The 18061-nt window shown below is 41.8% G+C and overlaps 1 protein-coding gene across 2 annotated transcripts in view; it reads left to right on the top strand.

Annotated features, from left to right (window-relative positions):
* Nucleotides 1–18061, top strand: part of RPA1 (replication protein A1) — an 84108-nt gene that overhangs the window by 45892 nt on the left and 20155 nt on the right. For both annotated transcript variants that reach the window (XM_003799090.2, XM_023518728.1), the window contains 8 exons: nucleotides 2632–2724; nucleotides 4817–4949; nucleotides 7330–7432; nucleotides 8924–8992; nucleotides 9151–9343; nucleotides 9483–9622; nucleotides 10004–10152; nucleotides 12959–13091. In XM_003799090.2, the coding sequence (XP_003799138.1) occupies nucleotides 2632–2724; nucleotides 4817–4949; nucleotides 7330–7432; nucleotides 8924–8992; nucleotides 9151–9343; nucleotides 9483–9622; nucleotides 10004–10152; nucleotides 12959–13091 (1013 nt within the window). The remainder of the gene's footprint in view (nucleotides 1–2631; nucleotides 2725–4816; nucleotides 4950–7329; nucleotides 7433–8923; nucleotides 8993–9150; nucleotides 9344–9482; nucleotides 9623–10003; nucleotides 10153–12958; nucleotides 13092–18061) is intronic.

The raw sequence follows: 18061 nt of genomic DNA, 5'->3' as shown, positions 1-18061 counted from the left end.
GGGCCCGGGCTGGATTCAAACCCACCACCTTAGGTGTATGTGGTTGGTGCCTTAGCCACTTGAGCCACAGGCGCTGAGCCTTTAACTCTTTTTAAATATATAGTTTAATGACATTAAGTCCATTCACTGTTACACCTATCGATCTCCAGAACTCTTCCCCCTACCCACTGCAAGATAGTCTCACTCTGTCACTCTGGGTAGAGTGCCTTGACATCACAGCTCACAGCAACCTCAAATTCCTGGGCTTAAGCAATCCTCTTGCTTCAACCTCCCAAGTAGCTGGGACTATAGGCGCCAGCCATGATGCCCAGCTGGTTTTTCTATTTTTAGTAGAGACTGAGTCTCACTCTTGCTCAAGTTGGTCTCAAACTCCTAAGCTCTAGCACTGCACTTGCCCTGGCCTCCCAGAGTGCTATGGTTACAGGTGTGAGCCACTGGCATCTGGCCAATCTCTAGACCTTTTTCATCATCCCAAACTGAAATTGTACCATTAAGCAATAACTCTCCACTCTCCACTCCCCCACTCCCACCAGTCCCTGGTAACCATCCTACTTTCTTTTTCTGTGAATTCAACTATTCTCTTCTCTCCAGGGTTAGTTACTTTTTTGTAGAAATTGAATATATATGATCAGAAAGATCTAATGCCTATGTCCTATGCAACAAGATACTAGATCTTGGCTCGGTGTCTGTAGCACAGTGGTTACAGTGCTGGCCATATACACCAAGGCTGGCGGGTTTGAACCTGACCTGGGCCAGCTAAACAATTAAAACTGCAACAGAAAATAGCCAGACGTTATGGCGGGTGCCCGTAGTCCCAGCTACTTGGGAGAATCCTTAAGCCCAAGAGTTTGAAGTTGCTGTGAACTGTGACACTACAGCTCTCTACTGAGGGTGACATAGGGAGACTTTGTCTTAAAAAAAAAAAAAAAAAAGAAAGAAAGAAAGAAAGAAAAGATACTGAAAGAAGTGGGCCTGATAGTGAGGAAGGGACTTTCTAGTTTAGGTATTTTTGACACCATAGGAAATAGAGGAGCTAGGGTTGAGTATAGCAGTATTTTTACTGTTCCATTTTTGAATATTTAAGTCTTGTTTATTCTTCTGCATATAATTCATGAAACAGGTACAGTTACAGTTTTATTTTTTCTAACCACTTAGTCCCAATACTGTTTTCTGAGCGACTCATCTTTTACCTACTAATTTTAAGAAAGCTTCACTATAGAATTTCAGACTGTTCCTTCACCAAGACACATTGTCAAAGAAAAGCAGTTTTCTTCTGCAATTTCATATGACATTTGGTAAATTCAGAGATAATGGAAAAGCAAAAATGTAAACACAAAAATTTCACTGTAAATAATCTTGGCTCTTTTTCTATGTAAATGAGGCCTCTCAATTTTTCTCTCCATGGGAAGATTTAAAGCATAAACAGTTCTTTTTGACCTTTTAAATTTGATGCTAAATTTATTTTACACTAATGACATAGTTACCTCTCATTTAGTTGTGCCAGTTAAGAGTAATATTGGCAGAAGCAAATTAAATCGATGTATAATATGCCCATTTGAGTTAGGACCTTGGAAAACCCAGCAGGAATGTGAACTCAGCAATTGGAGAAGGCAGAGACAGGTTGGCAAGCAGGAAGCTTTCCCAGCTGTGCTTACCATGTTTGTTCTTAGGGAACTCTAGGAAATTTTCTTTTCTTTCTCTCTTTTTTTTTTTCTTTTGAGCTACCCTTAGGTGTTGCAAGCACTCTTGGTGAGAAGCCCAACTTGGGTTGACTTCTGCCTTTAGAGCCAAGGCCAAATCAAATCCCACAAATCTCTTATTTTTAAAAAAAATGAAATGTATTTTACAGTTTTAACATTCTTGGACTCCATAAACATTTGTGTAAAGGTGAGGGGCAAATAAATACCGTCGGAGTATGGCATTATTTCTGCTTGAGATAAGGGGACGTGTTCATCTCCCCTCCTTTCCTTTTAATCTTCCTGTTTCCTTGACACACCTGCTTCTGAACTCCATTCTCATCTCTCCCTGCTGTGACAGTTCTCTAGCACTTCACGGTACCTAAGACTCTTTCAACTCTTTATTTTCCACCAACTGTCAGTTGCAAAATAAGGTTGCTTTGTTTGGGAGGGAAAGGGTAGAATCCTTTCTGAATGTCTCCTTTTCCTTTGAAGCAGAAGCACTTCAGAGACAATTGAACTGCTTTTAGGTTTTTCTTACCACCCAGCTTTTTCTTCTGATTGATCCTGCGGTGAACACACAGTTCTGTTGATGACATCGATTTGTTGCTATGGAAATAGTGGTAATGTCACAGATTCAGCCCAATGACTTTACTGCAGGTTCTTTCAGGAGAAATGGGCAAGGCTTTAGGGGAGAACCTCATTAAAACTGAAAGCTATCAATTCTAAGCAGGTGAAAGGTAAATGCAGCCAACCTTCTGTGTAGCAAAAACAAAAAATGAACCCCTAGCAAATTCACTGCATGCAGTTCAGTGCCCCAGCATGAATTCTGACCCATGAGAGTCTTTGACAAAATAAAAAATTTACACTTTCCCAGAGTGTTTCTCCTACTTAAGTTTAAATCTCTTAACCCAAATTACTTGCACTAAAATGGCCTTTTCCTTTTGTTCTTCAGGGCATGGGCAGCAGCAAGTAGTTCCTTCTCCAGCTACAACAGCCAGTCCATCAACCAGCCGGCCCCAGCCACAGAATGGGAGCTTAGGAATGGGTAAGATCCCCGCACGAGGACATGTCGTGTGTGTCAGGCTTTTGAACAATGTTTTGAAATTTAATCTGAGACGTGAGGGAGTTGTTAAATGCCATTCATGACAGAATTTCATCTTGCAAAGAGGAATTCTGATTCTTATTGTAGAGTATGTAATTTTAAAAATGATTAAAGATAGTCTTTTAGGTATATTTAACAATAAGCCTTTTTTATCAGAATGATGTGCTCTTCTCTGTTAATAGTTTATCCACTGGTTTTTCACATCTTTCTGTGAATTTGCATACCTTTTAAATTCTTGCCTTTTAACTATCCAGGATCCACTTACTGAATTTGGCTTGTCTCTCTCCATGTTTCCCATTTGGGGCCCTCGTGAGTATTTATCATTTGCTTGAAGACAGTATCATTTATATAGGTCATAGGTTCTGCCGTTCAATCTCATGGATGAGAAGTAGATTCTTCTTTTAACTATCTCTGCAGCAGGTCCTGAGAGGCACTAATGGAATCATTTTGTTTACTTTCTGGCCTTTGCTGTGAGAACCTCTTGATCTAGGAAGTCACTATTGAAAATTACGATTTGCAGAATGTGGTTGAATTATTTTTAGAGGTCCCTTTTTCTGTCACAGCTTCACATACACCTCTCCTCCCCTCAACTATTAGTTTCTATTTCGCAATGCTAAGAGTCTAAGAAAAGCAAGGTTAAAACGTCACTAATGTTTCTGTGAAATGTTCAGGACCTGTGACTTTGTCCCCATTGGTCTTTGTGTTTATATACCTTGCAGTATCTATCTGTCTTCCTTTATAAGTGCATCTGTTTGTACACAACTCTCAAATCATGTATTGTTGAAGAGGGGTGGTGGGTTAGATCATCTAAAATGGTAAATATAAATCACCCTTAGGCTGAAATACAAATAGTATGTTATTCTCTCCTTCCACCCATGTATTTGTTTTTCTCGTTGTCTATCTTTGTCTTAAACTGAAATTTATTAAAAATCACTTAATGTTCCCTAAACTAGGTGGTGAAAGAAAATGAACTGGATGTATACGGAGGGGAAGCTATGCAGCATGAAAAACTTGGATGAATGGATGCTTGTGTGTGTTTCATAAAATTGTATATTACATATCATGTATGTGTATGCACACATACATACATTTTACAAAGCACACATGCTTCCTTTGGTAATCTTGAATAATGATTACTGTTGTGTGTATCAATCTCTCCTGACTCCCTAGTTAGAACAGAAAATTTTAGGATGTAGGATACCCCTGTATGTATTTTTTACAGAGTACTACACATACCTGAAAGAGTGTGGTATGTGCTATGGAAACTTGATAAGTAAATAAATACGGGATAAACGGTACATCTATATTTTTAGCCAAATTCTATTCTGAAGGAATGTTTTGGCATAGAAGGTGTGAAATCATTGAACTAAATAATGTTTTCTGAATTTGGAGGTTGAAGCTGCTTAGGTTTGGCTAAAGGAGGCAGAGGGTCATAATGGCCAGCTGACTATTATATCTTAACCAAACACCGTTCCTGCTCTTGGTCCCCAACTGAACACGGTCCTGCAAACTTCATTCTAGACTTCTCAGTCTTCTAGGCCAGTTGAGAAGTGGGAATTTTCTGGGGATGTTTCGAGTCATTATATTTGTCAGAGATGTCCTTCACCTCGAGGATTTCTTACCTCCTACTCTTTCCTTTTGTAGTTTTCTTACGTGACTAGGGACTTGCTATCAGTTTTACCAGTCAAGACAGTTGATTTTCTTTCTCTGACCCATGATTTTGCCCACTGAGGTAAGAGAAATGTTTAAGAGGGTGGAGCTCACAAAGAGCAGTGTCTGGATTCATTACCATTATTGTGCAACTGTAATAGTGAACTTCTCTGTGCCCAGCCTACATTCTAGATTGCTTCTCAGCCTCCTGCTTCAGTCTCTGTTTGAGCTACATATCTCTTGGACACTAAAAAGGAAAACTTTGGCTCTCAATTTTCTATGATTTCAGATAGTGGCACCTCAGTAATTGAGAGTTACTATAAAACGTATTATAAAATTTCAGTAGAAAAATCATTGTCCTTTATCTTTGCGTTTGTTTTTAAAGGTTCCGCTGTTTCTAAGTCTTTTGGTGCCTCTAAGACATTTGGAAAACCCGGAGGTATGAGCCTCCCAAACACTTCTGGGGGAACACAGGCCAAGGTGGTGCCCATTGCCAGCCTTACTCCTTACCAGTCCAAGTGAGTTGTTGCATAAGTTCAGAATATACTTACAAAAAAGTATAAGAAGCTATTTATGACATATAAAGGTTTATCAAGGTAGATAACTAGTAAGATTTGTACACTTTGCTATCTAAATGTAACACCTTAATAAAAAAAGAAAAGAAGGCTCGGCGCCTGTGGCTCAAGTGGCTAAGGCACCAGCCACATACACCTAAGGTGGCAGATTCGAGACAACAGTAATGGCTGCAACCAAAAAATAGCCGGGCATTGTGGCGGGCGCCTGTGGTCCCAGCTACTTGGGAGGCGGAGGCAGGAGACTTGCTGGAGCCCAGGAGTTAGAGGTTGCTGTGAGCTTTGATGCCATAGCACTCTACCCAGGGGGACAGCTTGAGGGTCTGTCTCAAAAAAAAAAAAAGAAAAGAAAAGAAGAAAAAAAAGAAGAAGCTATTTATGCATGAACTTCAGAGTTACCTCCGCACAGTATGGGTTTCTTTTCTTATCCCCCCTAAGGTAGAGAGGATATAAACTGTTACAACTTATAATTCTTTTGTCACAAGAATGATAACAGTAGACTGATAACAGTCTATAGTCTGCCATAGACTATGTGGTTTCTTCATTTTGAAAGAAGTTGAAATTGGCTCAGCTCATCCATAGCTCAATGGTTAGGGCACTGGCCATATACACCAAGGCAGGCGGGTTCAAACCTGGCCCGGGCCTGCTAAACAACAATGAGAACAACAACAAAAAAAGAGCTGGGCTTTATAGTGGGCGCCTGTAGTCCCAGCTATTTGGGAGGCTAAGGCAAGAGAATCTCTTAAGCCCAAGAATTTGAGGTTGCTGTGAGCTGGGATGCTACAGCACTCTACCCAGGATGACATAGTGAGACTTTGTCTCCAAAAAAAAAAAAGTTGAAATTAAAAATATTTAACACTAGGCTGGGTACCCTGGCTCATGCATGTGATCCTAGCACTCTTGGAGGCTGAGGTGAGAGGTTCCTTTGAGCTCAAGGGTTTGAGGCCAACCTGAGCAAGAGTGAGACCCTATCTCTACTAAAAACAGAAAAAATTAGCCAGGCATTGTGGCACGCACCTATAGTCCCAGCTACTCAAGAAGCTGAGGGAGGAGGATTGCTTGAGCTTAATAGTTTGAGGTTGCTGTGACCTGTGATGACACCATGGCACTCTACTCCAGGTTGATAGAGTGAGACTCTGGTTCAAAAAATAATTATTTATTTATTTAATTAAAAATGTTTAATGCTTATAGAACCAATTGATAGTCTAGGAGTAAAAATAAACATTTATGCTAATCCAGAAGACATTTCACCTCATACAAATAGGTAACTTTTAGTCTCTGATTTAGCTGGTGAAGATAATCTGTACTGTTTGTATTAACCACATTAATATACCCTGAACTTACATTTCTTTTATATGGTTTTTTTCTGTTAAAAATTAGTTTGGAGATCAAGGTAGGAGGATCCCTTGAGCTCATGAGTTCAAGACCAACCTGAGCAAGAGTGAGACCCTGTCTCCACTAAAAATAGAAAAATTACCTGGGCAATCTGGTGGGTGCTTACAGTCCCAGCTACTCGGGAGGCTGAAGCAAGAGGATCACTTGAGCCCAAGAGTTTGAGGTTGCTGTGAGCTATGATGCCATGCCTGGGCGATAAAATGGGACTCTGTCTCTAAATAAATAAATAAATAAATAAAATTGAACAGTTGAAAATTAATGAGTTCTTTTTTTTTTTTTCCAGAATTCTTTCAGATAAGTTTTTATTTATGCTTAAGTACTTTGTACCATTTCCTCTGTGAAATTATAAATAAGGTAACTAATGTGCCGACCCCTTATTTCAGGATGGGCACCAAGACTGGATCTTGGATCTGGTGCCCCCTGTTCAGTGTGGCCTTTCTCTAAGGTCACACCGCATTACTGTGTTTCCATTAGGTCGCCCACAACATCATGTTCCATAGCCTGTATTTATATTCAGTGTGCATTAGAAATGAGACAGAAGTTTGACACCAGTTATATCAGTTCCCATAATTGAAAATAGTGGCAAAATATAATTGCTGGTATTACTGCATTTTCTAGCTTAGAACCGTTCATTAAGGGAATATTGTTGCCTTGGTGATGCTTTTTCGAGAAGGGAGAGAGTTTATAAATTTACTTATTTGACAGGAGAATGAGTTAGTGTTAAATCATCTTGCGTGTTTTACTGTTTGCTTATTCTGTAAACTGTCAAACCTGTGTGTCATCTTGGGGTTTTAATTAGCTGGATTAAAATACAGGTAACATTCAAAAATGGAATGTGCATAAGATAAGAAAGGCTGTAGAGAGATGACTTCTAACTTGATCTTTTCCACGTTAAGACCCCAAACACTAATATAATCTATTTGGTTTTTAGGTGGACTATTTGTGCTCGTGTTACCAACAAAAGTCAGATCCGTACCTGGAGCAATTCCCGAGGGGAAGGGAAGCTTTTCTCTGTAGAACTAGTTGATCAAAGTGTGAGTATTTCTCAAGTGGGGAGGGAGGAGTAGTGGACTCACTGAGAAGCAAAGGGCTCAGTCCTGCAAGCCTTTGAAGTGAAAAGTAATAGTAGGCCAGAAGGAAACCTGACTTACTGCGGGTTTCCCTCTGTGGTCCATGTTTGATGTTGTGTGGGGATAGAGGGTTAAAGTGATAAATAAATCCTTGATCTTAAACGAAAGCATTTGTAGCAGTGGACAGTCATTTGCTAAACATATAAGTAGCTTCATGAGAAGGAGAAACCAGGCACACCATGTCTGCTTTGCTGCCAGGCTTAGTTGAAGCCCCAACCAGTGGCCTCTGCTTGTGAGCAGGGTGGAGCTTTGGGCAACAGCAGAAGGCCTGTGACAGCCACCTTGCTAAGAGGATGGTTTTGTGGGAAATGAGTTCTGGCTCGCAGATTCCCTAAATGCTCTCCTTAAACAAAACCATGATGATGAGACAAAAAATTCCAAGCTCTGGAATCTTAATGGCCTTGATAGCTGCTTGTCCATTAGTTTTGTTGGTAATTCCTAAAATATACTTCACACATTCTTTTCATACTGCAGCATATTTCCTATATGTTCACTCCTCCAAGAGCACGGAAGAAAACAGTTCTTTTTTCTTTTCTCGTTTTTTGGCAAATGTTTATAACATCTCAAGTGTTTGACTGTGTGGTGGCAGAACCAGTATCAGAACCTAATTTCTTACAAATTATCAGCCTAATTTACAGCAGTTGGCTAAAATTTTAGCCGTTTATTTTTTCTTATCCATCTGTAGCATTTTGACTGACAGAAAAGTAAAAGTGAAGATCAAATCACAGGCAACTTGAAAACATGACTCGTTATAGCATCTTTGGCAATGACTCTCAAATATGAGGTAATTCGTCACTTAGAATGCAGCCGTGAGGGAGGCTGGTGAATCATCTCAGTTCCACACGCTTCCTTGTGGGCCCCAGTCGTGTCACTCAATAGTCAAATTATTATTGTCAGAATATTTAAACTTGTTATTGGTTTTTCTTCTAAGTTTCTTTTTACTTATTTATTTTTTTTGAGACAGAGTCTCATTTTGTTGTAGAGTAGAGTGGCATGGTAGAGTGCCATGGCGTCACAGCTCACAGCAACCTCCAACTCCTTGGGCTGAAGCGATTCTTTTGTCTCAGCCTGCCCACCACAATGCCTGGCTATTTTTAGAGGTGGGGTCTTGCTCTAGCTCAGGCTGGTTTCGAACTCATGAGCTCAGGTGATCTGCCTGCCTCAGCCTCCCAAAGTGCTGGGAATACAGGCGTAAGCACTGTGCCCGGCCTTTTCAACTTCACTTGTTGAATCAGGGCTAATAGTGTCAATGCGTTCTGAGATGTCTGTAGGCCCCTGTGGGTCCCATTTGTGCTTGTGCTGCTGCTCTAAGTGTGTCACTAAATGGCCTGTGTTTCGCTGGTCAAACTTGGTGTTGAATACCACAATCCTGACGTTTCTCATGTGCTTCTGCAGGGTGAAATTAGAGCTACAGCTTTCAATGATCAAGTGGACAAGTTCTTTCCCCTTATTGAAGTGAACAAGGTATGTGGTAGTATTGATTTTAGAACTGATACTGTCCAGTGGAGGAGTGAAAATTAGGGGACTCTGACCCAGTGGAGAGGTGTGTGGTGGCAGAGGGTTTTTATTATATCCGATTTAATGCCTATTCCACATTCCATGGCTTGGCTTTTTCTTTGTAGGTTTATTATTTCACGAAAGGTACGCTGAAGATTGCTAACAAACAATTCTCAGCTGTTAAAAACGACTACGAGATGACCTTCAGTAATGATACTTCTGTCATGCCCTGTGAAGATGATCATCATTTGCCCACAGTTCAGTTTGACTTCACAGGGATTGGTGATCTAGAGAACAAGCCCAAAGACTCCCTTGTAGGTGAGTCCATGTGGGAGAACAGAGTGGCAATGACTGGCTTTCTTTGCATAATATAGGGGAGATGTAAGACTTCAGTGTTTGTCATGTTATAATGGGAGCCTTGACCATCTACTGCTAACACTTTGCATGTGTGTTTTAGACATAATTGGGGTCTGCAAGAACTATGAAGATGCCACCAAAATCACAGTGAAGTCTACCAACAGAGAGGTTGCTAAGAGAAATATCTATCTGATGGACACATCAGGGAAGGTGGTGACTACTACTCTGTGGGGAGAAGATGTGAGTACTTGCATCACGCAGCCAGAGTGCCCAGAAGGAGCTCCTTAGCTGGCTTGTCCCATCCTGTGAGTGATGGGACTTTGGCCATGCAGGTGGTGGAAGGTGCTATTGAGTGAATGTTTGAAATCCTTTGATTTCTGTGAGATTTGCTGTTATTTATCTTTTACATAGTAAAATGCTCTTTCCCCTATCTCTAGGAAAGTAGCAATAGGCTAGTTTTGATGTGTCTCCAAGCAAATTCTTGTGTGTGAAGTCTGTCTTATATAAATTTCGTGTACATTAATTCACTTCATTGTTGACTATTTTCCTTATTTTCTATAAAAATATTGTTGTTTTCTTCCTGCCACTGATACTCGTATATGCTTGGTGTTTGTTTTACAGGCTGATAAATTTGATGGTTCTAGACAGCCCGTGATGGCTATCAAAGGAGCCAGAGTTTCTGATTTTGGTGGACGGAGCCTCTCTGTTCTATCTTCAAGCACCATCATTGTGAATCCGGACATCCCAGAGGCCTATAAGCTTCGTGGATGGTAGGTTTTGTGGGGCTAAACAAAGGGTTATTTGAGCCTGGGCTTTGAGAAGAGCTGGTTATAATAAGTATGTGAGTCTTCTGTCACGCAGAAGGATTCAAATAAAGCAGTTCCTGTATTTCTTGGAGGCATTTTGCCTTCTGAGCGGATGACTTTAAAGCCCTTAACCCAACAAACCTGTAATCCCACAGCAAACCCGCAGAGTCAGAGGAAGCAATTAGAACATGTGTGCTCCATGCTGACCTCCATCTTGCCAAAGCAGGGTGTGCCCAGGCTTTGGCAGCTGTGTGCTGATGGCCTGTACGCTGAAGGCATCTTTCTGTCCTAGGTGTGCACGGTGGGCTTCTGTGGGGTGTATGAGGGGGAGGCTGCATGCTTTCTTAATTGGTCAAGTCTGCTGCCAATCACAACTTCTAGTGTGTATTCGCTGGACTCTGATAAAAAGTGGTGGGAACAATGGGCTTTTTGTTGGGATCGTATTGTTATTCCCAAAGCACTCAAGGGATGAGGAGAGCCTGTTTAAATCTCCTCACTATATCTGGCTTTTTATATCTAGCTTTTTAGGGCATTAAAACTTCACATTAAAAGGGCACTTCAGACTGAAACACGGTACTCAGGAACTGATGTGCTCTGGGAAAACACTTTAACTAGCCCAGGCTTACATAATTGGCATAGCTTTACTCACAGGGGAAGTATGTCCAGTTCCAAACCGTGTCTTAGGGTTTAAGCATCAGCTCATACTACATTTCCTCCTTTGTTTTGAGTCTATTATGGACTAGTAGTGCTAATATTTGAATAGTTTGGAGAAATATCTGAGGTGTTCATGTCACTTAGGCCATCCTCATGAGTACGGTCCACATACACGTGTGTATCTATTTATCAATAACTGTTCTGAGGCTGGCATTGCATGGTGAGGTGGGGCCCGATAATAGTGTGAGCAGAAATAACCATAGTTTTGTTCTTACTGCTTGATTTTCTTTCAGGCTCTGGAGGTTGGCCCCAGGTTAATTGCATACCCACGTTAAGGTCTTCATATTTTACTTGTCAATAATGTTATCTCAACATAAAAAGACACGGCTGTCCCCAGAATAAAGTAACTTGGCATTGATCAAAGAGTTCATTGCACACACCCCACCAGGGCAGGGATTAGAGACATTTTAGATCTTGGCCATAACAATGCAGCGTTTCTATTGTGAGAGGGGCCACCTCACTCCTTGCTCTGTTGACTCCTGATGAGCTATCTTTAGTGGCAAATGTCTCCTCGGAGTTTTTGAAACCATAAACTTGTGTTGCTAGTAGTGGTGAAACAGATTTATGGAGCTTGCTTTGCCTCTGTGAGGGATTTAGCTGCTAACCTGACAGAGTGAGAAGGCAACTGTCTACAACTTCGGACAGCATCCATTCTGGTAGTAGATAGTTTATTTTTAAGGAGCCTGTTCTGTATGTGGTTAGCTTTTAGTTGTCCACCCTTTGGACAACATTTGGCATGTTTTTAATCTCAGACTCTTCCTTGCTATGAGTGTGTTCCTTGTGATCAAGAAGTATAATCAAGCCGGGCAAGGCAGCTCATGCCTGTAATTCTAGCACTCTCGGAGGCCAAAGCAAGTGGATCGCCTGAGCTCAGGAGTTCCAGACCAGCCTGAGCAAGAGTGAGACCCCGTCTCTACTAAAAATAGAAAAATTAGCTGGGCACTGTGGCAGAGGCCTGTAGTCCCAGCTACTCAGGAGTCAGGAGACTGAGGCAAGAGGATCGCTTGAGCCCAAGAGTTTGAGGTTGCTGTGAGCTATGATGATACAATTGCACTCTACCCAGGGTGACAAAGTGAGACTGTCTCAAAATAAAAAAAAAGAAAAAGGAGTATAATCAATATTATTGATAATTTAATACTAATTAATTTAACTTTAATATTGGCATAAGTAGAATCTCACTAAGGAGGTAAATCTGCAAGAAAACAGATAATGCCTTCTGATAGATTACTTTGGGTTATATAATCATTTGAACTCTGTGTTAGGCTTAAAAGATCTTTCACCATAGAAACATTTTTTGTAATCTGTTGACTGTCCCTTTCCATCCTGACAAATTTCAGTGATGATAAAAATATGGCTGCTGACTGAGAATGAGCATTAGTTACCCCAAGGACTATACCAGAGGTCTATGCTATTGTTTTTTCAGTTGTTCACTTTCCTGGTTTCTGTCTTCAGGCCTTGGGCCTTATAGCCACTGTTGATTTATGCAAGGCAGATATAAGAAAAAGTTCTGGAGGCAGCGCCTGTGGTTCAGCAGGTAGGGCACTGGCCCCATATGCCAAGGGTGGCAGGTTCAAACCCAGCCCCAGCCAGCTAAAATAGCAGTGACAACTGCAACCAAACAAAAAAAAAATTAGCCAGGCATTGTGGCGGGCGCCTGTAGTCCCAGTTACTTGGGAGGCTGAAGCAAGAGAACCACGTAAGCCTGAGAGTTGGAGGTTGCTGTGAGCTGTGCCGCCACAGCACTCTACCGAGGGTGCAAAGTGAGACTCTGTCTCAGAAAAATAAAATAAAATAAAATAAAAAGAAAAGGTTCTGTGTGCTTTGGCACTGATTATCTTGACCACTGGGGGGCATCAAAGCAATTGAGATAAAAAGAAAGGTCATTTAGTTTTTCGGTAGACTTAAGATAGAGCTAGGAAGTTATAAACTTCAGCCCACATGACCATGACCTATCTGAAAGTTGGGTGGGGATGGCTAGCCTGCATCTGGTATATAGAAACAAGTAGCACATTCGAGGAGTATATCAAGTATCATCACTTCTTGTTCATTTTTTCAGGTTCGACTCAGAAGGACAAGCCTTAGATGGTGTTTCCATCTCTGATCTCAAGAGTGGAGGAGTAGGGGGGAGCAACACCAACTGGAAGACTTTAAATGAGGTTAAATCAGAGAACCTGGGCCAAGGTGACAAGGTAGCCAACATTCCTTTCTTCACAAAAGCATGTAAAGGGTACAAAGGATGAGTTTGGAAGCCTGGTCTCTGAGACCAGCTGTCAGATGGTGACTCAGAGCCGTAAATCTTACCTGGGACTCTGACCAGAGCATGAGTTGAGAGTTGAATCACTGCCAGAGTGAAGGAGCCAGGTGTCCTGAGGGGAGTGCGTTGTGGCCCTCAGGTGTGCTGAGGCAGGGTAGTGTGAACAGCTCTTAGAGCTGACTCCCAGAGGGGTCTGGAAGAGTGGTTATAACTAAGCTTTGTGTCATAGCATGAATGGCCTTCACTCCATGTTTCTTCTCTGTGCTTGTTCCTGTAAGCCCACATACTGAGATGAGTATTGGTCAGACTCAGGGTTGGATGTTGTGCAGTTGACATGTACTGTCACTGGCTGAGGCACGCCGTGTGTTAACTCTCATAGGCTGAAAGTCAGCAGTATTCTTTTATTTGCAGCTTTCCTTTTAGTGTTTATATTTAATGACACTCCTCCTGTCTTGATTTAAATTTGTATTCTGTCAGCAGTTAAATATTTAAATCATTCATTTCTCCTTTATGCTCCCCCAAATAGCAATCCCTGCTTTTATTTTTATTATGTACAATATAGGTTTTATTCCTTACTGTCTCATTTCACTGTATACCCTTATCCATCATTGTCATCAGCAGCAACTTATAATGCTGTTACCTGACATCTTGAGAATTAAACCTTGGGCAGATCTGTTTTGTCCTATCATAGGAACTCTTCTGGTTCTCTTGTCACCCATTTTCTCTCCTCGATCTAAAGGTAGATGGTATGTATTAAGAAATCAGGCATAGGGAATAGCTGTCTGTACTGAAACTTTCAAGTACCTTTGAATCTGGACCTAACCTGCAAATACAGAAAAATACTTTTAGGCATTCTCCTAGGAGACTATTTTCTCTAGGTCCTTCTAACCGGGGGACTAAGCTCTTTAAACACTAGCATCATGTTTGGTCTGAGACATCAGGAAACCCCAGAGGTTGCTGACCTACCTCCAAAGTCAGGTTTCACCCAGAGGGAACAGCTGTCTGGCAGTACTAAACATACCCCCCAAAATTATTCATGTGGGATCCTCTCTATAGCTATAGTGGTTAAAGAGCAAAACAAAGAGCTCAAACACATGTCCTTCCTAGATTTACTTTGCAGAGATTTTTCCACTTGAAGGTACAGATCTTGTAGGTATTTTCACAATGTAATTAGATTTGACAACTAGACCTGGGGTTGGGCAAGCCAGGCCCTGGACCACGTTCAGCCTGCTGCCAGTTGTAAATGAAACCACATGCCTTCCATTTACGTCCTGGTGGTGGATGTGCTCACCCCACAGCTTCAGAGTCGAGTACAGGCATACCTTGGAGATATGCAAGTCATTGCAATAAAGTGACTAATCTCAACAAAGTGAATCACATGAAGTTTTTGGTTTCTGTGCATGTAGGAATGTTTGCATAATACTGTAGTCTAGTAAGTGTACAGTAGCATATATCTGAAACAGTGTCCACACCTTAATTTAAAACTGTTGTCACTTGGCCACTGGGTCCAGCTACTTGGGAGGTTGAGGTGGGAGGACCCCTTGGCCCCAGGAGTTGGAGTCTAGGCTGGACAATATATAAGACCCCATCTCTTAAAATATATATATGTTTTTTTTTTGTATATATTTTTTAGTTGTATACACATAGCTGGAAACTACCAACAGTCATCTGAGCCCTCAGTGGATTGTAATCTTTTTGCTGGGGGAACGTTTTGTTTTGTGCTAGTGGGTGGTTACTGAAGGTTGGGGTGGCTATGGCAGTTTCTTAAAATAAGACAACAATGAGGATTGCAGCATCAGTTGACTCTTCCTTTCATGAAAATTTTTCTGTACATATGATGCTCTTTGGTAGCATTTTACCCACAGTAGAATTTTCAAAATTGGAGTCACTCCTCTCAGACCCTGCTGCTGCTTTCTCAATATATGTGATACTCCGAATTCTTTGTTGTCATTTCAACAATGTTTATAACATCTTCACCAAGAGTAGATTCCATCTTAAGAAACCACTTTCAGGGCAAGAACAGTGGCGCATGCCTGTAATCCTAGCACTCTGGGAGGCCCAGGCAGGTGGATTGCTTGAGCTCAGGAGTTCGAGACCAGCCTGAGCAAGAGCAAGATCCCCATCTCTACCAAAAATAGAAACACTAGCCGGGTGTTGTGGTGGACATCGGTAGTCCTAGTTACTCAGGAGACTGAAGCAAGAGGATCGCTTGAGCCCAAGAGTTCGAGGTTGTTGTGAGCTGTGAGGCCACAGCACTTTACTCAAGGTAACAGAATAAGACTCAGTCTCAAAAACTCCCCAAAAAACAGCAAAAAAAGCTATTTCTTTGCCCGTCTATAAGAAGCAGCTCTTCATGCGCTGAGGTGTTATCATGAGATTGCAGCAGCTTGCTCAGTGGTGTGTGCAGGCTCCACTTCTGATTCTAGTTCCTTCTGCCACATCTGCAGCCACTTACTCCACTGAAGTCTTGAACCCCTCAAAGTCGCCCATGAGGGTTGGAGTAAACTTCTTCCAAACTCCCGTTCATGTTGCTATTTTTACTTCCTCTAGTGAATCACAAATGTTCTTAATGGCATCTAGAATGGTGAATTTTACTACAGGTTTTCAATTTACTTTGCCCAGTTCATCAGAGAAATCACTGTCTATGGTAGCTGAAGCCTTATGAAATGTATTTATTAAATAATAAGACTAGAAAGTCAGAATTACTCTTTGATCTATGGGCTACCGAATGGATGTTGTGTTAGCAGATATGAGAACACTGTACCTCCTTGTATTATACATCTCCATCGGCCCTTGGGTGACCGGGGGCATTGTCAATGAGCAGTAATATTTTGAAAGGAATCTTTTTTCTGAGGATTAGATCTCAAGAGTGGGCTTAAAATATTCAGTAAACCGTGCTGTAAACAGACGCGCTGTCAGCCAGGCTTTGTTATTCCATTTATAGAGCACAGGCAAAGTAGCTTTAGCATAATTCTTAAGGGCCATAGGAAACATGGTCATTATCTTCAACTCAAAGTCTCCAGCTGCATTAGCCCCAACAGGAGAGTCAGTTTGTCCTTTGAAGTTTTAAAGCCAGGCATTGATTTCTCCTCCCTAGATAGAAGCCTTATGAAATGTATTCATTGAAACATTCTCTTCCAATAGAAGGCTATTGCATCTACATTGAAAATCTGTTATTGGCTCGGCGCCTGTGGCTCAAGCGGCTAAGGCGCCAGCCACATACACCTAAGGTGGCGGGTTCGAATCCCCAGCCCGGGCCCGCCAAACAACAATGATGGCTGCAACCAAAAAATGGCCAGGCGTTGTGGCGGGCGCCTGTGGTCCCAGCTACTTGGGAGGCTGAGGCAGGAGACACGCTTGAGCCCAGGAGTTGGAGGTTGCTGTGAGTGTGATGCCATGGCACTCTACCCAGGGGGATAGCTTGAGGCTCCATCTCAAAAAAAGAAAATCTGTTATTTAGTGCCGCCACCTTCATCAGTTAGATCTTTGGATACTTGCTGTTGCCTCTCCCTCAGCACTTACTACTTCACCTTGCACTTTCATGTTATGGAGATGGCTTCTTTCCTTAAACCTCATGGACCAACCTCTGCTAGCTTCAGACTTTGCTTCTGTAGCTTCCTTGCCTCTCTCAGCCTTCACAGAATTGAAGAGAGTTGGGGCCTTGCTCTGCATCTGGCTTTGGCTTAAGAGAGTGTAGTGGCTGGTGTGATCTTCTCTCCAGACCACTCAGATCTTCTCCATATCAGGCCTGAAGGCTGTTTGGCCTTCTTATCATTCATGTGTTCATTGGAGTAGCACTTTTAATTTCCTTCAAGAACTTTCCACAAGTTAGCTAACTGTTTGGCATAAGAGGCATGGCATTCACCCTATCTGAGCTTTCAACATCCCTTCCTTACTAAGCTTAATCATTTCCAGCTTTTGATTTAAAGTGAGAGAAGATAACGCTTCCTTTCACGTGAACACTTAGAGACCATCATAGGGTTCTTAATTGGCCTAATTTCAATATTGTTGCATTTCAGGGAATAGAGAGGCCTGAGAAGAGGGAGAGAGGAGGGAACCATCAGTTGGTGGAGCAGTCAGAACACACACAGTATTTATGATTAAGTTCCCTGTCTTATATGGTCATGGTTCGTGGTACCCCAAAACAACTACAATGTAACATCAAGTATCTCTCTGATCATAGATCACTATAATAGATATAATAATAATAATAAAGTGTGAAATAGTGTGAGAATTACCAAAATGTGACACAGACGCAAAGGAAGCACACGCTATTGGAAAAATGGCACTGATAGACTTACTTGACGCAGGGTTGCCACAAACCTTCAATTTGTAAAAACACAGTATCTGCAAAGTACAGGAAAGCAGAGTGCAATAAAAATGAAGTATGCTGCTTGTAGCTGCAACAGAGACTATGTGACAGAATGGCTCATAAGGCCTAAAATATTTACTGTTTGGCTTTTAATAGAAAAAACTTGCTGATTCCTGCCCTAAACAAAGACATGGGTGAGCCTAGGCCTTAGCAATCACTGCCATTGTTTTGTTTGTTTGTTTGTTTGTTTTTGAGACAAAGTCTCAAGTGTCACCCTGGGTAGAATGCCGTGGTGTCATAGCTCACAGCAACCTCCAACTCTTGGACTCAAGCCATCCTCTTGTCTCAGTTTTTCTATTAGATGGGGTCTCGCTTTTTGCTCAGGCTAGTCTCAAAGCTGTGAGCTCAAGCTATCCACCCACCTCAGCCCCCAGAGTGCTAGGATTACAGGGGTGAGACACCACACCCAGCTGACTGCCATTGATTGTTTTTTGGCCAGGGCTGGGTTTGAACCCGCCACCTCTAGCATATGGGGCTGGCGCCTTACTCCTTTGAGCCACAGCTGCTGCCCCTGACTGCCATTGTTTTTAATG

Source organism: Otolemur garnettii, unplaced genomic scaffold, assembly GCF_000181295.1.
Source record: "Otolemur garnettii isolate 467f Iridium unplaced genomic scaffold, OtoGar3 scaffold00145, whole genome shotgun sequence".
In the NCBI taxonomy this organism is placed as follows: domain Eukaryota; kingdom Metazoa; phylum Chordata; class Mammalia; order Primates; family Galagidae; genus Otolemur; species Otolemur garnettii.
The sequence above is the reverse complement of the archived record's forward strand: the minus strand, read 5'-3'. Positions and strand labels throughout refer to the sequence as shown.